Raw genomic sequence first — 22,421 nt, forward strand, 5'->3', positions numbered from 1 at the left:
TCCATACACTCAACGTTGTCCAATTCCCCAGCTAAAACTGGCCAGTGTTTTCACCCAGCGTCCACCACAATACGGGCCTGATACACACTGCAGTGCAGGATAGTGGTTAGAATAGCATTCAGTATACCTCAATACCAGTTACTGAGGAACACAAGTGCGAGAATGATACCTTGCTTATGCGCTTCCCACAGGCATCTGTTAACAGCAAAACCAGACGCCTTCATCTGCCCCAGCTGCAACAAAACACGTCTCTCCTGTAGTGGTCTCTACAGTCACAGCAGGCACTGTGGCTCTCCAATGGTTTGACTTTACCCCTGATGGCACACTCTTTCATTGTCTTTCAAGGCAGATGGATGCCAACATGCTATGTCATGCTGAGCACACACACGAGAGAGAGAGAGAGAGAGAGAGAGAGAGAGAGAGAGAGAGAGAGAGAGAGAGAGAGATGGAGATGCAGCATACAGATATAGGGATATTGATGTCTGATGATGTACTCTTGGGGTATGATCAACAGAGCTGCCTGCAGTTTTGGTTTTTCCTTTGTCGGCATGGCTATGGGTGTTGTCACAATGAGCTCCTGCATTTCAAAATTCACCTCTAGTTTATTGCTTCTACTGTAGGTCAGAGGGCATAGGATGACAGCCTGACATTCTTAGATCAGGTATGCTGATACCAGGTGATTCATCTCTGTTTTAATGCAAGGCGTCTCTGTTAGATTCAGCAGCAACTCCCTCTTCATCTATTTCACCCTTTTTTGAAAGCCTTGGTAGCTGCCTCTTAAGTGCCTCTCATCATGTTTACCAAAAGCTCCCTGATTTTTGCATGCACAAGTTAACTAAATGAGGCCCACTTGAAAAACGCACTTGGAGCACTGACAAGCATTTAGCATTCTCCGCTGGCAGAACGTATACTTTTGAGGGTCAGTGAGGGCACAGGAGTAGGTACATTACGTCCATTTTCTAAATGAACCAAGGCTGGCAATATATAAGGCAGGGAGCTAAAGAATGAAATGTTTCGTCCAGACACTATCACATCACCCCGGAAACTGATCTTCGTCATGCTAATGGGTGATTGGAATGATTGAAATACAAATACAACAGCAGAAGAGAAAAAATAAATAGCACCACAGGGCACAAAAGGGTAGAAATAAAATTGAGGTCATTGTGTGTGTAACTAAACCAAATAAATCTATGTATACATGCAGCAATAATGGGAATTTAATGTTGCATCGGGTCAAGTGAAGAGATAATAATCACTAGGCTTTTGTTTAGCAAATTGCAAAAAAATATTTCCCCCTCTTTCTAATGGCTTTTGGTGGCAGGACAGCTGACGTTATTGGACCCCCCCAATTTCCAGTCAATAATTGCAAATCAAAAGACCTTGAAACAATGCAAGCACTATGGGCCCCCACGGACCGGTGGGTTTTTTTGCAGTTGTATTCTACAACATAGAATCCTAGAATCCTAGAACTGTATAGAAAAGACATGTACAGTGGTACCTCGGGTTACATAGGCTTCAGGTTATAGACTCCGCTAACCCAGAAATAGTACCTCGGGTTAAGAACTTTGCTTCAGGATGAGAACAGAAATTGTGCGGCGGGGGCAGGAGGCCCCATTAGCTAAAGTGGTGCTTCAGGTTAAGAACAGTTTCAGGTTAAGAATGGACCTCCGGAACGAATTAAGTACTTAACCCAAGGTACCACTGTATAGGACTGAGCTCTTAAAGAATGACAACACCCATAAAAATACAGAAAACAAGCAAACAAAAAGTAGATGGAGTTCAGACTTGACAAGAGAAATGGTATCTACCAGGAGCAGAATGTAAAGAATTGTCTTTTTAAACAAAAAGCCTTGCAATCAAATGCAGAACAGAAACTCAGCCAATGAATGCCTGCCATAATACTAGGAACAATTTGCTGCTACATCTCACCCCAGATTCCTCTTTCCAAGTGGATATTTTGCAGCAAGCTTTCCTCAGCCCCACCCAGGCAGGACTAAAGCCATGCATAACAAGCCGTTTCACATAATTCAGGTCACACGGCTGTTTGTTGGCAGAGAGTGAGACCTGGGAATGTCAGAGGATGTTGCATTCAACGACTGCTAACTCTCCAGGGCAATAAAGGGGCAACTCAGCCCCATAATCCCCACCTCCCACCCTGAGGAGCAGCTCTAGGAATTTCAAAATAATGACCATCACCATCATGCTGATTCACATAAATATTGCTCAATGAACTTAGGAGGAAAAGACTGTGCGGTGCCAGTTTGGAGGATAAACAGAGAGCAGCAGACAATGTGGAGTCAGCAGCCCTGAACAGCCACAGGAAAAAACAGCATGTGACTGATTCTGGGCATGGCCATCTGCAACGGCAGAGGGTCAACTCATATTCAGTCTAATAATTACTTCCTAATTCAGATAGCGTTGTTTTTTTAAGAGACGATTTATTTAGACCACTTCCATACCACTTAATGTATAAAAAGATAACTCTAAGTGTTGTACAGAAAAGAGCTTATATTGGAGAGCTTATGCAGTGTGTGTGTGTGTGTGTTTGTTTGTGTGTCCGTATATAGCATAGGCTCCATTTTCCTCAGAGACTGCGGTCACTTCCTGATGGCCTGTTTATTGAGAATTCATGATTTGCTTGGACAGATCCTAAATACAGTTCTCCACATTTCTGCAGCAATCTGCAACTTAAAAAAAAAGTCCTCATAAAAATTCGTTAGGACTAGTATACACATTTTCAGGACTCAGTTGTGACTAATATACACATTTTGCAAGACATTTTCTCCAGTATGGTCCATTTCTGCATGTTATTTTCATAAGCGTAAACATGTTTATAAAAAACATTTCCCTACTATATGCATTTTTGCTTGGAGAACTGCATTACAGAATTTGGAGAAGTGTGAATTTCAAAGCACACTTGCGCTTTTGTTTGCGTGTTGATTCAAAGTATGCTACTTAGGTGATTGCTCATCAAAATGCAAACAAAATCAAATTTCCACCCCACCCCTACTTATGAGTAAAGTATACTGCAACACTGCCAAGATCAGGCTACGGGAGTTGAAGCCCATGAGGACGTGAATTTCCAGCTATCTCCAGAACCGACTTCCTGGAAATTCCTCCTGGGACCAATTTAAGGTGTTTATCTTGACATTTAAGGCCCTAAATGACTTGGTCCTCAAATATCTGAAAGAATGGCTCCATGTAGACCAGACATCCCCAACCTTCGGCCCTCCAGATGTTTTGGACTGCAATTCCCATCATTCCTGCTCACTGGTCCTGTTAGCTAGGGATCATGGGAGTTGTAAGCCAAAGCATCTGGAGGGCCGCAGGTTGCGGATGCCTGTTCTAGACCAACCTGCCCAAAGATCTCCAGGGGAAGCCCTGAAAGTGGTTCCTGCATGTAATGAGGTTTGTGGTGAAGGCCTGCTGGTGAATTTTCTTTGCAGTGACCTTTGGAATGGCCTCCCTCTGAGGAGTGCCTCATCCCCACAATGATTTTCATTTGGCACCCAGTGAAGACGTATCTCTTTGCCCAGGTTCTTTGGGCAGGGTTGAAGTGAATTGGGCACGCTTATGTTTTTGCTGCCACTATTATATTTCACTTGTGCCTTCTTGCTGTTTTACATTTTCAGTTTTTGAAGTTAGTGGCATCAATGAGTCCCATCAGCAGAAGCTCTGTAGAAGGACTTCTGCTTGCACATCAGGGTTTTTCCCCCTCCTCCCCCCACTCCGTGCCCCACAAAATTCATAGAATCCTAGAATTTTAGAGTTGCAAAGGACCCTGAGGGTCATCTAGTCCAACCCCCTGTAATGCAGGAATCTCATCTAAAGCATCAATGACAGATGGCCATCCCACCTCTACTGAAAAACCCTCTGATGGTTCAAGGGGATCAGGAAAGCCACTGGAACAGGACTGAAGAGGGAGAAGAAGGGGGTTGTTCTATCAGGGCAGCTGAAATGTTTCCTTCTCACAAGTTGAAAAGCCTAACAGTGTGTGTGTGTGTGTGTGTGTGTGTGTGTGTGTGTGTGTGTGTGTTTCCACTTCGGAACCTATGGTTGGATTATAAGTATTAAAAATATTTTTTTCAATTAAAAAATCCCAGTCCACCATCAAGATTCATCTGTCATTTTTTGACACACCTCGTACTACAAATAGAAGCTTTAGGATTTATGAATATAGGAAGCTGTGCTATACTGAGTCAGATCACCTAAGCTCAGTTCAGTGGTGCCTCAGGTTACGAACTTAATTTGTTCCGGCGGTCCGTTCTTAAACTGAAACTGTTCTTAACCTGAGGCGCGCTTTCGCTAATGAGGCCTCCTGCTGCTCCCGCCGTGTGATTTCCACTCTCATTCTGGGGCAAAATTTGAAACCTGGAGCAACTACTTTGGGGTTAGCGGAGTTTGTAACCCGAAGCATTTGTAACTCGAGGTACCACTGTATTGTCTACACTGTCAGTGGCTCTCCAGGTTTCAGGCAGGATGTCTTTCTCAGCCCTACTTGGAGATACCAGAGACTGAACCTGGGACCTTGTATGGAACGCAGATGCCCCATGGCTGAGCAATGGCCCTTCTCTAAACATCAGAACCTGAGCAGTAACTGATGTCTGCACCCAGGGGCTAGTATGCACTCAGACTGAAACCCCTTTACGAGGGTTGCCATATTTCAAAAAGTGATAATAAAAAAAAAACCATCATGAATTTCTTAAGGAAATTTGCCAAAATCTACACTTTTGACGTGGGTTGCCGTACATCTGGATTTCCCTGGACATTTCAGCGATTTCCACCAGGACACAGTTTCCAACGGGAAAATCTGGACGTATGGAAACCCCACCTTTACCACCCTGAAAGAAAATGAAGCTTGTACAGGCTTGTATTTAATGCAACGGCACAGAGTAAGAACCCTGTCAGTTCATGAATTTACGCTGGAGCAATTAGACTTCCCTGCTCTCCTGCCCGCCCTGCCCCCGGATTTAGGGGTGTGTGACCATTTCATCCACACTGGGTATCAAGGTAAGAGGGCACTGCAAGGAATGCTGCAACAATGAAAAATCAAAGAAGATGAAAGGCAGCCGGAGGGTAGGATTTGGCGTTGCACAGGGTGCCGCTGAAATTTAAAAACCCAAAGTCTGCCACTGCCCCACACATGCTGAGGAAGATGAACTAGAGGCCTGGTGCAAGGCAACTTACTTTGTTCCTATCTAGCCTGGGCTGCCTTGGACCATTTGCAATCTTGCCACTCCTCCACTGCATCTCATCCTATGGGCTCTTGTTAGCATTTGAAGATTTGATTTGCAAAAAAAACTGGCAGTCTTCACATAAGACGTCTCAGTGGTGTAACTAGCAGTGGAGACCAAGGGGTCTCACCCACAGAGCTGCTACATAGACGGCATTTTGTCTCGCTTAAAGCACTTTGCCAAAGATTGAGATATTGGGGGGTCACAGTACAAAGCTCACAGAAAAGGACATTTTGGAATGCTGGGATTGAACAAAACCATGCTAGGTATGATTAGGGAAAGGATTGGAAGGAAGGAACCAACACGTCATTATATAAATCAGGGGTGGGGAGCCTTCGGCTTCGGGGCCAAATGTGGCCTTCTAGTTCTGTCTGTTCAGCTCTCAGGGCCCTTCCCAGGAGCCATGCTGCACACTCTCTTCAAGGGCTTTTGCCTGGCTGGAATGTGCCCTGGAACTGTGATGCTGCCTCTTCCTTCCTGGATGGAGGATGGTGATGCATGCATGAGTGCATATATATATATGAAACCTATGGCTTTTGCATGACTGGCAGGTAACCTGCTGTAGAAGAAGAGTTTGGATTTGATATCCCGCTTTATCACTACCCAAAGGAGTCTCAAAGCAGCTAACATTCTCCTTTCCCTTCCTCCCCCTCAACAAACACTCTGTGAGGTGAGTGGGGCTGGGAGACTTCAGGGAAGTGTGACTGGCCCAAGGTCACCCAGCAGCTGCATATGGAGGAGCGGAGACGCGAACCCGGTTCACCAGATTACGAGACTACCGCTCTTAACCACTACACCACACTGGCTCTCTGTACACAGGAACTGCCCACCTTTGCCTCTGGAATGTACAGTTCTATTTGCCTTACCTTTTTTTAAAAAAAATAAAGCCAAACCTAACATATTTTCAGCTGCTTTCAGTCCATTGGTCTAGCCACCTCAGTACAGTGGTACCTTGGTTATCGAACAGCTTGGGTGTCAAACAAATTGGCTCCCAAACGCTATGAAACCGGAAGTGAGTGTTCCGGTTTGCGAACGTTTTTTGGAAGCCGAACGTCTGATGCAGCTTCCACAGCTTCCGCTTGAGTGCAGGAAGCTACTGTAGCCAATCGGAAGCCGCACCTTGGTTTTCAAACTGTTCCGGGAGTCGAATGGACTCCCGAAACGGAATAAGTTCGACAACTAAGGTACCACTGTATGGTGTATTCTGACTGCCAGTCTTAGACAGAGGTCTTTACTACCTGGATATCCCAGGGATTGAACTTGGGACCTGATTGTGTGGGGAGTGCAGGTGGAGCAACATTTCCCTACGAAGAAAGTCTTAAGAAGTGGTGCTTTTGTTCTGTTGTGAGCACCGGCCCCCGCTTAGGTACGTATTCAGGACAGCTCCATGCTGGGTCAGGCTGAAGGCTTCATGAGACCCTATCTCAGAAGTTACTATATTTGCAGTCATTCTCAGTCAGAGCATTAAATAGGAGCTGTGACTCTGTTTTGGTAGCTAGCTCTGCATTGGCAGTTATAATCCAGCCACAGCTAGAGGGACACAGGTTCCCGGATTAAAGACCTGAGATTAAACCCCTGGATTTAAAGGCCTGAGAACCTCTGCTCAGAAAGGAGTTACAAACTTGACTATTGTGTGTCTTCCTCTCACTCGCTCTAATAAATAAATAAAAAGTCAGACTCACACATTCATATTTTTTTTTAGATTAATTTTGCTATTGTAGTTGAAGGGTAACAAGTCCTTCGGTCTCTTATACAATATTCTAACTCACAAAATAATCATAATAATCATAATCATAATCTGCGGCGGGAGAAGGGCAGCACCTTTCATTTATCCTTCAGATGGTTTTTAGAACCTAGTGATGACAAAAAGAAAGAAAACTGAGGAGATAAGAGAATTAACTGGAGCTTGTTGCTGGTCTTGGGGTGAGAAAGGTAAGCTCTGATTTTGGTACTTAAAAGAGGTGCACTATGGGTAAGTTGCCACCTCAGAAAAACAGGAGAGAAGGTGTTTTTGTGGTCACTGCTGGAGGAGACAGGGGATTAAAAGAGTCCCAGGTAAGGGACTTCTCCGTGTGGCTTCCCTTCAGGCCTGCTGTGCCACATCCCCATGAATCCAGCAGTTTTTGTTTTGTTTTGTGTATTTAAAATCAAAGAGTACCACCTAGCCTCAGGAGCTTAAACCCCACACTCTTTGACAGAGTTCTGGAGTGACGCGGCTGAGAAACAAGCTGTCCTTTAAAAAAGAGGCAAGGGTGTTCATCTTCTCCTTGAGAGGCGAGGCTGTCCAGTGTCCTCGGAGAAGGATGTCAATGGCAAGTGACCAGGCAATGGGGCAGAGGCAGAGGCTGGGCAGGGCGGCTCCTCCAGGCACAGTTCAGACTCTTGTGTGTCTGCAGGTCCGTGAAGGGCCTGAGGCGGAGGCCGCTGCGGAAGTGGACGGGGATTCCTCGTCGGTGGTGTCTCCCTGCTCTTCCTTGTGGAGACCAAGGCTGATGTGGCTCTGCAGGGCTGCTGGAGTCAGCCATTCCTTGGGCAGGCAGCTTTGCAGGAAGGGAATACAGGAGCTGAAGTAGGCCAGGCGGTTCACCCAACGGGGGATTTCCTTCCCACACAGGATCTGGGGGAAATGGACAGAAGAGCGACAACAACAGGTAACCGTTTTATCATAGGTGCCTGATGAAAGGTGATTGCTCCTCACACGGTCACCTCCCCATGCCTGTTCATGTGTCCAGGGGTGGGGAGCATAGCTGTCAACTTTTCCCTTTTCTTGCAAGGAATCCTGTTCAGAATAAGGGAATTTCCCTTAAAAAAAGGGAAACGTTGACAGCTATGGTGGGGAGGTGGGAGAGAAATGATGCCACATATCACTGCAACGTTCTATTTTGGAAGTGAAGCACACAGACCATGTGGAAGTGTCACATAAACCCCGAAAGCAAAGAGGAAAACACTTGGCAAGTTGGCATTTCAACTATTTGGGCAACTTGTGATTGGGGGTGGAGTCAGGTAATTTGAGACTTTGGACTTAATGGTTTCATGGGGGGCACTCTTTACATCAGGAGATCTAACCTTTGATTTGTGAGTCTCCCCCACTCATAAGATTTTTTTTCTGGACACCTCCCCCACCCCACCCCCCACCGCAAGACCCTGCTGACTTTGGCGACAGCAACTGCAAAAGATTTTAATGAAAGCAGACACTGTGCTGGAGTGAGTGGGATGCAGCAACCTGATGAGCATATAGCTTACCCTTCCTGGTCATTAGATCGATCATGTCATGAGCAGAGCGAAGGTAATAACCATAACCCCCTCCTCAGCGTAGCTGCATGGATCAGTTAAGGAATGGGTGGCTGTGTGCCTGAATGTCTGTCTGTCTGTGCGTGTGTGTGTGCATGTGAGGGTGCTTGTGGAAGAGTTCTATGTCCACCTTTGCAACTGGCATGTGGACTCCAGAAGGTTGGTCAAAGGTGAAAGTGGCCTTCAGGCCAGGAAAGATTCAGTACTCCTGCTTTAGAGGGTGTGCACTACTTCTCTTATTTTAAACAGACACTGCTTGCCCTGTTGTGTTAGGCGGCCTTCCTGCTCAGTTTGCTGAGCAGGGCTCTGGACCTTACAGTTTTGTCCTGGCAAAACCACCACTTGCAACCTAAACTGTGTAATCCCCCTATATCAGGGCTCAGCAAACTTTTTCAGCAGGGGGCTGGTCCAGTGTACCTCAGACTTTGTTGGGGGCCAGACTATATTTTGAAAAAAAAGAATGAACGAATTCCTATGCCTAACAAATAACCCAGAGCTGGATTTTAAATAAAAGGACACATTCTACTCATGTAAAAACACGCTGATTCCTGGACCGTCTGCGGGCTGTATTGAGAAGGCGAGTGGGCCAGATCTGGTCCCCAGGCCTTAGTTTCCCTACTCATGCCCTATATGGAAGATTTCCGGGAAATAAAACATACTCATCACTTCGTTTAAATACGAACATGCCCACATACCACCAGAATACAGTCCTAAGCTGGATTTGTTCAACATCTACTGCAGGCAGTGGGGTCAAGGAAGGGAAGACCATACACTTCCCTAAAGAGGGAAACAGAAGACCTGCAAGAAGTAACAAAACAAACTAGGGAAGTGGCAACAGGCCATAAAATCCATTCTACACGCAAGCTCTAGGGACAGAACGGCCTTCATCTTGCAGCGCTGAGAGAGCATGGCAAATGAGCAGGAGTGGAGAGGCAAGCCCTGCAATGCCTGCTGTGAAACAAGATCCCACGGCGAGAAAAGGGAGAACTAGAAAGCTTCTGAAACCAAGCCAACAGTAGCTGGCCTAGAGACCTCTGCAGTCATCTGGCTTTCTGCTTGGAAGTTGATCTAAAGAAGGTAACATCTCTGCCTGTTCTAGGACTGTGATTTTGTGGAACTAACGTAGGCCTGCCAGATCACCTCCTGGCTGGGGCTTCAGTTTCTATAGAACAGGCCTGAACAACTTCTTAACCAAAGCTAAAGCATCTGACCAGTCATGCCTTGTGGTCTGTGTGACACAGAGCATAGGTCAGAAGCAGAAATACTTCTGAATACTAGTTGTTGGAAACCATGGCAGAGAAGAGAGTCCTCTTGGGCTCAGGTTCTGCATATGGATTTCCCACAGGCATCTGGTTGGCTGGCTGCTGTGAGACCGGGATAGTGCACTATATGGGCTATTGGCCTGATCCAGCAGGCTCTTATGTTCTTATTGTGAGGTGTCACACACCAAATCAGACCATTTCTCCATTGAGCTCAGTATTTTCTTCAATGACAAGTAGTGGCTCCCCAAAGTTCCAGACAGAGGCCTACAAAACCCTACAAAACCAGACTTGGAGACCTTGCTGTCTTTCCCATCCACATAGGTGGATACAAGAGGCAGAGCCTTCTCAGCAGTGGCCCCACTCAGTGGCAATTCACTAGGCTCCCTCCCTGTCTTTCCGCATTTTGAAGGGAAGCCAGCTTTTAATTGGTGATCACTGTTTTCTTTGGATGTTTGATGATGTTCTTGCTGAAGTTTTAATATTATTGCTTTAATGATTGCTGTTTTTATGTGTATTTCCACCCCCCCTTACCTTGTTTTTTCACTGTAAGTTTCTTTGATTATTAGTTTTTAAAAGGAGAATGGGTATAAATTCAAGTAGGCTGCTGTGGTGAGTCAAAGTTCTTCAGCCTCTGGGCTCCAAAAATTTAAACCTGCCCCTCTGAATAGAGCAGGGAAGCTTGTCAATGTGAATAACTGCAACTTAACCCAGCCTTCCTCAGCCTGGTGTCCTCCAGATGTTTTAGACTACAACTCCCATCACCTCTGATCAACTCCCATCACCTCTCTGGCCATGTTGGCTGAGACTGATGGGAGCTGGAGTTAAAACACCTTGAAGACACCAGGCTGGGGAAGGCTAGTCTAGCCAATAAAGGCTCAGAGAAGCAAGCCTGACACCCTTGCAATATGCATGAGTCCCCACACTTCTGCGATCCAAAGAGCTTGGTTGAAATGCAGTTCTGCTTTTTTATGCATGAAAGTCCTTGAGATGAAGATTTTTAAGTACAGGGAGCAGCTGCAGGATGACAGGGAAGGTAACAAGTGGCTCTCTGGGGAAGGCTTGGTTATAATTAAGACTAAGATTACTGGTGACACTTGAGAATAATGGCTTTCACTCTGAATGGATGAACAACTGTAAGTCATCTTACAGTAAGCTGCAAGTTTACTGCATTGACACAAAATGGATTTTCTCCCCCTATCCCAGTAGGTGTTGCTACATGGCCACTGTCAGGACAGCCACAATTAATGGCTAAAGGAGTATTATGATTACACTGTGCTAGATATAAGATGTTATGTATTACGGCTTGGTATTGACCTTGAACAAGTGATGTGGGAAAAGCTGATCTGGCACCTATTGGCCTTGCGCTTACCAAACTGTATTAAAAACAAGGCCTGTAACTCTTATAGATATAGTAATGCAGCCGAAGTTCGGAACTGGAGAGTGCAGAATATGAACTTCCAGATAATCCCAAACTCTTCCAACATTCAGGCTTAGTTCATAATTACATTAGCATCAATCACGCTCATTGCTGCAGCTGCCCCCTTCCCTTCACCACTGAAACTTTGCTGGCAGTGGTGGCAGCAATGAGAAAGACTTCTGTGTCAGCTGTCATTAGGCCACAGCACCATGTTAAGAACCATATCCACGGCGAAATGCCATTTCCCAGGGCTTCTGATTCCTGCCACCACCACTACACCAATGGGACCCAGCACATAATTCCGGGATTGTCCCAGGAATATTGGGCTACTTGAAGAGTATGAGAGGGCCCTCATACGCGATTCAGCTGCAAAAGTGAAACCTTCCAGCTTGTCTTTTAAAGAGACATTGCACAACAAGGTAGGTGGAAATTGGGTACCAAAACTTGCATGAGTGAAACTGCTTTTTGCTCATGCAAAACTACTACAGAGTAGTATGGCTAGTGCCCATTGAGACTGGCGGAGTGGGAGGCAAGGAGGCCAACAGTAGAAGGCAACAGAGCCAATGACAGCAGAGCCAGCTAATTCTAGTTTTTCATAGAATCAAAGTTGGAAGGGACCAAAAGCACCATCTAGTCCAACCCCCTTCAATGCAGGATACATTTGCCTAACGTGGGGCCCGAACAAACGATCCTGAGATTAAGAGTCTCATTGACTGAGCTTGTCTCCATCCTCTTCATCGTTGGGTTCTGCAAGGGCAAGTGTGAGACTAAGGAAGAGGGAACTGACTGCTCTGGCCACCCCCTGGCCTGGAAGTAAGTAAAAAGGTAGGCAGGTGGGGCCTGGCTGAGGACAAACTCATGGGCCAATCTTCACTGCTATCACAAAGGATACAACTCCCAAAATGAGAAACATGCCAGTGCCGTAGGAAGAGAAGTGGCTCCAGTTGCTAAGATGCAAATACTTTCCACAAGTCACTCTATCAATCAAATCCAAGAAGACAATGTGGGGGAAAGGAACCTTCAAAATAATAATTGCACTTGAATCCTGGCCTGAAATATAATCACTTCCAACTTAAAATGCATCTACTTGGTTTGAGAGAGATGATATGGCAATTTAGAAAATGCCTCGAGATGCTTAACGTTCTGAATCGACATCCCACAGAGTCCGGGAAGAAAAGAACACATCACACGCCTACACAGCCCATTTCCTCTCTCAAAGACTTCGGAGGAAATGCAGCTCAGGTATACCTGAGTAATTTGACTTATTAAACTACACAGCTAAGCTGCACCCACATTGAATGAAACCCTACCAACTCCTTTTCCATTGCAAAGTGCCTTTGGGGAGGGGACTGTGCATCTGGCAGGGAAGCAGGTGATTAACCCTCTCTCCTCTCAGTTGCCTTCCTTCTGCAGCCCTCTCCAGTTGCAGTAACTCTCCAACAGTTTGACTTCACCCCTGAAAGCACACTGTTCCATTGCCTCCTAAGACAGATGGATGCCAGCCAACCCACCAGTGTCCCAAACCTTGTTTACCTTGCAAGTATGAGTTTAAAACCTCATAGGACTAAAAGTGTGGGGGGGGGGACGGGGGGGACAGGGAGATACCAGTGGAAAAGTGATGGCAGGGGAAGGGTTAAGCGGGGGACTTCCGGGTCAGCGCCATCGACGAATGGCGGAGTTCCTCCGACTGGAGGAACGGGCTCCGTGGAAATTGGGTCTTCCCGCCGCGGCGAAGGCGGGGACCCGCTAGAAATCCCAGGCGGAGGAGCCTGGGAATGTGGGGTTCGGCACAGCACCAAGAGCACCTCCCCTACTCGCAGGGAAACCCCCTCTTTGGGGCTCCGGAGTGAAGTGGGGTGAGCAGCGCAGTGCAGCGAACTGATTGCTACTTTCACGGAGGGAAGCCGCACAGCCATCACCGGAGAGCGCTGACTTTTTCCTGATGACAATTGGACTCTAAACAAAGTACCCGTGAGTAAAAACGGAAAATTGGATTAAGAAATTTGTGAATTAGGCTCTGAAGCGGGAAGGTTTAAACAGGAAGTCCGCATTCCGCTTTTTGTAAACAGACTGAAGCAAAAACCTTGCAATCTAATAGCCTGGAAAGTTGTCTTAAAGATTGAAATTTCCTGCATCTACTACCAATAAAACCCCCTTGGAAGCAGGAGAAAGGGGGGGGGGAATTTGACTGTTTAAGCCTGCAGGAGAGAGAGTAAAGGAATATAAGTTTCCATCATCCCAAACCTGGGAACGGGGTGTCAGGACAGAAATCGTTGGAGACGTCCATTGATTAAAAGTGGAGCACTTTGACAGATAGTTAAAAAAAGAGAGAGAGAAACAAACTAACTTCAACGCTGCTTTCTGCATTTTTGCATTTTAAAGAAACAAAGTATTTCAAAATCGAAAGTAAATTTCCTTTGTTGGATATGTTTTTAAAGATGGATACAAATAGAAATTGTGTCCCCTAGAGGGAGCCTGTCAGTTTGCTGTTGCAGTTTACTTGGAGACTTCACAGCTGCGAGATTGAGATCATGGGACCAGTCGTTTGACCTTGAACAGAAATGTGCTGGGAGGAAGTTTTGGTGTCTGCCCTTGGCAGGACAAATACATTGCTGGAGCAGTTGCATGAGAAGATGAACTTGATGAATGAAAAGTTGGACTTGATGACTGCTGTAGCCAGTGAATATGATTTAACAGGAAACAAGGATAAAGAAACTATACAGAGACCAATTCAGGAAACTGGTTTGACAGGGCAAGTCCAAGGGCAGACGAAGACGGAAGAGGTTGCGACTGCACCCCAAGCAACACAAATGGTGAGACCTAAAGTCCTGCAGGAGAAAAATCCGCTGCTTTGGAAGATTGAACTTGGAGTGTGGCTGGAAGCATCTGGAGTCAAGGAAGCTCTTAATTCTGGTGGGACTATGAAACAGGTGGACAATTATCTTTTGGATAACCACTTTTTGGATTACAATGACGATGACGGGGAGTGGGACTGCGGGGAATGGGCTAGTTTGATGAAGGAAAATGGAGATTATTACCGGCTGGAATTCCCCGGAGACCCACTCCCCAAGGAGAAAGGAAAGAAACTGCGAAAGAAACCAACAAAAGACAAAGAAGATCGTAAGCACAAACAAGAACGAGAAAATCTGCAGAAGGGGCATAGAAGAGACTTAAGGGCCTCGGATATAAGATCACCAGATTGATGGACTGGATGCAATGGCTAGAAAGGACTGACATAACCCGAGACTAGGAAGAAGGGACGTTGGATAAAAACTAGAGAAAAAGAAAAAGTCTATAAAAAGAAAAATTTCTTTCTATTTCTATTTTTGTATTCTATTTCTATTTTTGGAATTAGTGTAACACTAATGAAATATCAGGGATTATGCTGGAATGGAACCAATTGGCTATAGTAAAAAGGATTTAAGGAGTTATGTAGAAATATGGCTTAAAATTTGAATTTCAAGATTTTTAAGACAAGATAAGGTTAAAGAATTTAATGTAAATTGAACAATAGAATATAGCAAAAGATGGGAAGGATATGTTGAGTTAATAAATAAGATAGACTGTTAAGATAAATTATTTAAACAAAAATTGAGAAATATGGGAAGAATTTGCTGAAACAATGAATTAAGCTAGAATACAAAAAGGGAGGTGTGAGGAGGTCCAAAAAACAAGCAAATGAAAAGATGCAATATGGGATTTGTATTCTTTTTTTCTTGTTTTTTTCTTTTTGTATTTTCTTTTTGATATATTTTTCTGTTGTATTTTTCTGTTCTTTTTTTCATACCTATGTATTTTTGAAACTTTGAATAAATATCATTTAAAAAAAAAAAGGAAGGGTTAAGCAGAAGGGACCATCAGACTTCATTATTCACAGCTACAGTGTGACAAGCAATATACCCAGCTGTCAAAAGTTTTGCAATTCTTTCACCTGCGGCCTTAGAGGCTGCCGAACAGGTCGGATGACTGATTCGGCCTTTTCCTCTCTGCCTCTTTCATTATGTTAAAAAAAATGCAGAACAGTTTTATAGCAGTCAGGAGACACATAAATAGCTCAGGGAATGGGGAGTTGCTGTGTGATAACAGCAGTTTATAACCTTTTCTATGACACTTCATATGGATTGCACATACAAATCTGAAAGATATCACAGTTGAGAGCAGGGCCATGTTGGATTCCCCTCCCCGCTTTTGAAAGTGGAAAGTACAGTACCAGCTCTTTTAGTGAGAGCAGCTCTACTCTGTGATTTCAAGAAGGATGCCTTTCAAACAAAGCAAGTTTGTGGCTCCTAATCAATTTCCTAATTATGGACACTTCATCTCAAGGATGCCTTGCCAAGGGGAGCAGCTGGGAGCAGCAATCAGGAGGAACTGATGAGTAATCAGCGTTAATTTGTGCAACTACAAAAGGGAGCAGCTGATCACCAAGTGCCTTTCTGGTCAAAGGTCTTGTGCCCAGGGGTTTCAGGTTTCATTCCTAGTGCAAAGGAGGAATACCAAAGGATTTGCATGGTGAAGACTGGGGCCCCAAATGGCATATCCATTCTGGGGCAGAGCAGCCATGAAAAAAGCTGAGCCTGTGCTGCTGTTTCAAACTTTTCTGGGCTATGGATGACCTGATACTAATGGGAGTCCCCTCCCCTCAAGGCTAATTGCCCCCCCCCAATCCCTAATGGCAGGCCTGTTTCGAGAAGTTTTTAATGTTTGATGCTGAATTTGTTGTAAGCCACACAGAGTGACAGGGGCAACCCAGTCAGATGGGCGGGGTATAAGAATTACTACTACTACTACTACTCCAAAGGTCCTATAATGTAATGTAAGGGTACAGCTCACTGTACTCTTGCAAGTCAAGTGAGATCAAGGCACCATTGTGCTGATTGACAGGCTAACCAATGAGAATTATGGCTATCATATTTGCAATGCAAACAGGCAAAGAATAGGAAGCAGCGGTACAGAGTGGTACAGAAGTAACTCAACTCAAAGCCTGTCCATACTTTGACACAATGTGGATTGTGAACCCCTTGTGACTCCTTTAATTGCCCTTCATCCACGCAGTGCTCTCTTCCAGCTACAGTGGTACCTCAGGTTACATACGCTTCAGGTTACAGACTCCGCTAACCCAGAAATAGTGCTTCAGGTTAAGAACAGTCTCAGGTTAAGTACGGACCTCCGGAACGAATTAAGTACTTAACCTGAGGTACCACTGTACTGCTGTCCCATACCTTTTCCTCCCTAAATCTGGAGATTCCCTATGCATTGACCATCCGAATTGGAGAGCTACACTGATTGTGTCTTTCTACATGTACATAGATACATTATGGCCACCCTCATAGCTGCCTAATTACCCGTTGTAGACCAACTACCACTCAGTGCTATGCATGTAAAAGCTCTCAAAGGGTAAATGCCCATCAGGCTAGCGTGAAGGGTGAATGAAGGACAATGTTCTGATCAGAGACCTGTTCATGGCTGGAGGCGTGTTGGCCAAAGTGCCATACAAGTACACTACACAGAAACAGAATGGAAGATGAACCAACCTCTGCCAGAGCAGCTGAAAAGTGATTGCAATTCTTGTGCATGAGATGGTAGGCATTGCCCTTGTACTCCTTGCCCAGTTCCTCCATGATTTTATCCACATCTTCTTCTGTAAAGTCTGTAGTGCCCAAGGCAATGGATTCTCTGGGTTAAGCAAAGGTAAGCATCAAAAGCAGGGAACATTCAGTAAGATAATCATGAAAGATGTTAAAGCAGCCCAGGAGAGACACACTGTAGTACAGGTATATTTTACCTGGCAGATAGAGCCAAGGATGGAGTCCTTATGGAATGTTGGAACAGAGTAATGCTACAGACTTCAACAGCTTAGAAAGTAATTCAGATAGTGCTCAGCTTAAAAACAACACAATAACCTCACACAATTAATTAAAAACCATTCTTGCCATGCACACAGGATATAGTACTAGTGTAATCTATTTTTATATTCTCTTTCAAAAGAAAGAGAGAGAGGAAAATATGCTAAACAGAGTGTAGGTTTGAGCTTTACTGATATAGTTTGGGGTTTAAACTTCACATACTTTAAAAATGTTTAATGGTACATGCAACAGGGTTGAGTTTGTAATATTTTTTGTAAGCTCTCCATCCTTGAGCCTCTGCATCAGCAACTTATGCACCAGAAAACCAATGGGGGGGGGATTAAGGAGATGATTTGGGTAGTCAAGACCCGCTCTGGAAATGCAAAAGTCTGGCTCATTTTCATAAGCCTGCCTCAACATACACTTTTCTAAATTTACATTCTAGCTTTAAAATTTGAGGTGAGAGATAAATTTTTAAATGGAACTGAGGTCTATACCATATAGGGTTTTGTACATGAATGAAGCATTGGACTGGATGCAATAACATATCTGTTTAAGAGAACACTATAGTGGAAGTTTGGGGGACTATTCAAAAATACTCTGGATCTTGTATTCCCTGCTGGTGCTGCCTTTAGCAGATGGGTTCATCATGCTGCATGGCACAACTTGCTTGGGTAACATTTATGTATATAAATTGTGATTGCACACAAAAATGTGTGATTACAGCAGATTGCCCAAATATTTTTTGTCTCTTGGGCCAAAGTCCTTGGCACATTCATTGCTGTTCATTCTACTTGGCAATAATGTCCTGGCCCATGGACATGTGAGAAGTCGCATACCATTTGGAGGAGAATCCCATGCTATAGTTGCACCCCAAGCCAGTGCCATCCCAAAGTCATAGATGAAGGATGCTGGCATGGGGCAAAGCTGCAGCATGGGCTCCTCACATGTGGTCCAGGTGAAAACAGTGCAGCAAGTGTTGTCAGCATGAGTAGGAACAACAAACTCCAATTCCTGGCTTAGTATTACATCTGAAAACCAGAAGCTGAGTTTTCATTCATTCCAAACAAACTATATTGAGAAGCCAAGGTTTGATCTTGGTTTACCAAGCCTGGTTTGTTTGAGGGAAACAAACCATAAACTGGTATACTGTGATGTGTAGGCTGAGCCAGTGTGTACATAAACCTGCAAGGAGGTGATATGCTGGGAAGACTTTTGTTGCTGTCCATCTTGTGTATTTAATGACATAATTTAAACAGCAAAGTGGGAGTCATTCACACATTCATTAACTATGGTTTACTGGGATGTGTGAATGCTGCCACCAGTTGTCAGGTGCTCTCCTAAAAATGCATTGCCCTTTTGACAATTCATGGGCTGCAGGACAGCAGATTTTGAGAGGAGAAGGAAAGGCCCTTACTTGAATTTAAAGGTCTCGCCAAGCTCCACAGCACTGCCTGGTGTGATTTCGAAAATCCCGCTGAAAGGGTAGGGATGCCCTCCATAGGCAAACTCTGGCAAGGAAAGAAAAAGACTGTAAGAAAGGATAAGACCAAAATTGCATCTGAAAAAGGCCACAACTGTCTCCATGGCTCAGTGTTAGTATTTAAGTCAAATATCTTCCCATAACTGGTTTCATATGGGCCTCAACTCTGCCCTTCCTGTATAAAGAACATCGTGACAACCATAAGAATGTAATAACAGCCCTGATGGATCAGGCCAGGGACCATCTAGTCCAGCATCCTGTTCTCACAGTGGCAGAGGCGTCAAGTTGTACCCCAGATTGGACAGCATCACTCGTGTGTGTGACATCACACATGTGTCATGCATGTGTGACATCACCCATGCAGGGATGTGCACTCGGCCCAATGATGCGTGCACAATGCAACATCCTGACATCACATGTATGACGCTGGCATGTTGTGCTTGCGAAGTCACATGATGCACACCGCCCCCTTCTTAGTCAGAAGCTGCCACACGTGATAGTGTCGCCAGAGAAGTTGCTCTGCTTAAAACCTTCCTTGATGCAAAGAGTTTGACCACATGGCTACCTCCGATCTTAGACTTATTTGAATCTGTGTGTGTGTTTAAGGCTGGCAGTTGCAAACTGTGCACTGGAGCACAGCAACTGCGCATGCATGGATGCCACACTCCTCAGAAGGCAAGTTTCCCATCCGTGATGAGCAGCTAAACAGAGAAGTTCTCAGCCTTCAATTCTGGGACCCAACGGAAGGGTCTACTCATTTCCAGGCACAACCAGCAGAAAGCTTCCTACCTCTGCCATAGATCTCAATCCCAGAGTGAAAGACTCCAATGCCCAAGGTGGAAGTGTATTCATTTATCCAGTACTAGAGAAAGGGGGAGGGGGGAGAGAGAGATTTGAAAGTATTAATGAAACAGACATTGCTTGGACAGTTTTATATTTATGCATCATTTTACGTAGCTATTGCATCTCACTTCATCCTGAAGGCTCTGGATAGGTAGCAAAACATTTAACATAGAAAAACAAGCCTGTAAAATATGTCTCATAGGAGTGGGGGAATCAGATATAAAATTGCACGAAACCCAACAAATATAATAATAATAGCTCAAGCACAGCTTAACCTCAGCCCACGTATATTTACCAGTAGGAGAATATGTTCAAGTGCTGCTAGAACGATCACCCCCTGGCTTTGAATGCTTTGAAACATTTTCGGATCATGGCTGACTCTGACCCACAGAACTGAGTCAGAACATGAGGAGCTGTGGAATGTGTCAAAGCAACCCCAGAAGTGGTCTTCCCACTTGGTAGATGCATCACAGGGGAAGCTCATGCTAGCAAAAGGAGGTGAGGCCACAGAAAATCTTCAGCTGTCAACCCAAGATAGAACAGGCTTGAATGGGGATTTCCCCAAAATTTTGGAAATCAGTGTTATCAGGCAGTTTTCATAACTACAATGAGAGTGGGGAGAGACAGAAAATACCCCCATTGGCTGAAATAGCCAATAATGCTCAAAGACAGCTGAACGCTGGAAGTTTCAGGACAGACGAGGAAGTATTTTTTCACACTGCTCGCTGTTACACTGTGGAAATTGCTTTCACAAGAGGAAAGGACGGCCAGCCACTTGGATGTCTTCAAAACAGGATTAGATAAATTCTGGGAAGATAAGGCTATTCACCCTGATGACTACATTCTACCTCTGCTGTCAGAGGTAATATGCTTCTGAATACCAGTTGCTGGAAAAGGCAGTGTTCTCCAGAGGCCACTACAAAAGCACAATGCTGAACTAGAAAGGCCACTGGCTTGATGTAGCAAGGCTCTTACGCTGTTGGCATTATAGATTTTGGAGAGACCCCAAAAGGGAAGATTGGAGGCCAGTGGAAAGTACTGGCTAAGCTTTCTTTCCAAGGCAGGGTCTCACATGGGAGAGAAGCATCAACATGACAAAAGGTGTCATGTGGCCCATCTGAGAGAAGTTGCCATGGTGATGGGGTGGGGTTCAAAGTGACAGGAAAAGAGCAAGGTGTGCTGGGAAGAACGGAGATTAAAAAAGAAGACTGGGATCCATCTTGCGCAGGCTGGTTGGGAGAGATGCCTTTGACTCCAGTGCTGCACTGCTGTGGGGAACAAGTCCTGCGTGAGATGACCATGCTGTGCGAGCTGGACTCCCTACATGCGGAATGAAGGTGTAAATAGGTGAATAAACCACATTTCTTAAAGCTACGACACTCTCCGCCACATCTTCAATCCGCCAAAGGAGCACAGACGTTGGGTTAGCAACTGGAACTCCCTGGAGTTTTCTACTGCTTGGCAGGGGGTAGAACCCACTATTGTAACATTATGTTATGTTATGACATCACAGTTTAACTTCCCTGTTACTGCTTAAGAAAAAATCTGCATCTTTGGGGCAGGGTTTTCCCCCTTAAGGTCCAGAAACTTGAGGGGGGTTTTTTAAAAAAAAATTCTTAGGATACAGAGTTCAAATTCTGCCTTTCTGTACTTGAGCCACAGAACCCACAATGCCATAGTGATGATGAACTAACTGGTCAGCAACTCTCTCTCTTCTCTCAGCTAAGTTGCTTTCCGCAAGGCCCTCTGCTTCATTCTCTTCAGTGGTATTTTTCTGCCATCTGGCCTTTATAGACCCACCTATCTCTGGGTGGCCCTGATATGTAGTAGTATCAACTAGTGTGCTCCTAGTGGATATACTTAATCCACTTTCCTTGCCTCCTCCCTTGCATTATTGATGATTCTGCCAGTCCTATTAGCTCCCTAAGTATCTGGAGATGCATTTTGAATGAACACTCAAGTTCCATATAAAATCAGAGTTGCCTTATTATTCAAGAGAGGAATCCCAACGGTGACTGGAAGGAGGGAGGCTCAACCCAAATAGCATCAGCTCCTAATTCCAAAGTGCCTTGCCAGCAATTTTCCTCCGCTTTACAAGCCCGCTCCCCTGCCAGAAAGCCCCTTAATGTTCCTTGGACTCCAGCTAGAAACTAATGCTCCCATTGTAGGGAAAAGCCTCGCATCAGATCTGAGCCTCTGTGGCCCCCGACCCATCTGCCATATCTTCCACTATGCTTCTAATCCCAGTATGTCCCTTATTAAGCAGGCATTTTTCCAATCTGAGCAGTGCAGAGCCCTGTGCATATGAAAGCAAAGGAAGGGAGCTAAGATGTCAGAGAATCATAGAATTGAAGAACTAGGGTCATCTAGTTCAACCCCATGCAATGCATGAAACCGTGTGTGCACACAGACACACACACACTCTTTTCTGGAGCAGTCATTATGGTTTATGTCTGTTAGAGTCAAGAAAGCAGAAACACACACACACACAGAGAGAGAGAGAGAGAGAGAGAGAGAGAGAGAGAGAGAGAGAGAGAGAGAGAGAGAGAGATCTTCATTTCAGTGGGCTCTGGCTAGGTGAAAGGGACAGAATCATTATAGTGCAATTTCCAGCTAAAGTAGAAATCAGCTGGGTCAGCATTGATTCGTAAAAGCAGGGATGAAGGACCTTTTCAGCTTGAGGACTGCATTCCCCTCACAGGCATACATGAAGGGGCTGCATGCCAGTGGTGGCCAAAGCCAGAGGCAAAAGGACACAGAGCAACAGATACGACTTTTCCTTTTTGGACAGCAGCCTGCACACACTCCCGACACACTCTTTTCCATCTAGGCAAGCAAGAGGTGTCATCGCAGTTCAAGATCACATCCCAGCCAGGCAAAGCACTCAAGGACAAGGCCTGTACAGGGTGTGGCCTAGAGAGAGGAGGTGTGGCCATTTAGAGAGGGCTGGAGGGCCCACCCCCACTTTAAAATGTGTGCAGCACTGGCCAACCAAGGTGATCCTATCCAGGGCTTTTTTTCAGCCAGGGCTCGCCAGAATGCAGCTCC

At 45.1% G+C, this 22,421-nt stretch overlaps 1 protein-coding gene across 1 annotated transcript in view; it reads right to left on the reverse strand.

Annotated features, from left to right (window-relative positions):
- Positions 1 to 5,055: 5,055 nt before the first annotated feature.
- LOC310759848 (deubiquitinase DESI2-like) overlaps positions 5,056 to 22,421 on the reverse strand; it is a 45,870-nt gene continuing 28,504 nt past the window's right edge. The window contains exons 2-5 of the mRNA XM_083607522.1: positions 19,320 to 19,392; positions 18,465 to 18,558; positions 16,736 to 16,877; positions 5,056 to 7,851 (exon numbers count right to left, since the gene is read on the reverse strand). Coding sequence (XP_083463648.1) covers positions 7,609 to 7,851; positions 16,736 to 16,877; positions 18,465 to 18,558; positions 19,320 to 19,392 — 552 coding nt within the window. The 3' untranslated portion in view covers positions 5,056 to 7,608. The remainder of the gene's footprint in view (positions 7,852 to 16,735; positions 16,878 to 18,464; positions 18,559 to 19,319; positions 19,393 to 22,421) is intronic.

Source organism: Podarcis filfolensis (assembly GCF_964270895.1).
Source record: "Podarcis filfolensis genome assembly, chromosome: 1".
Classification (NCBI taxonomy): domain Eukaryota; kingdom Metazoa; phylum Chordata; class Lepidosauria; order Squamata; family Lacertidae; genus Podarcis; species Podarcis filfolensis.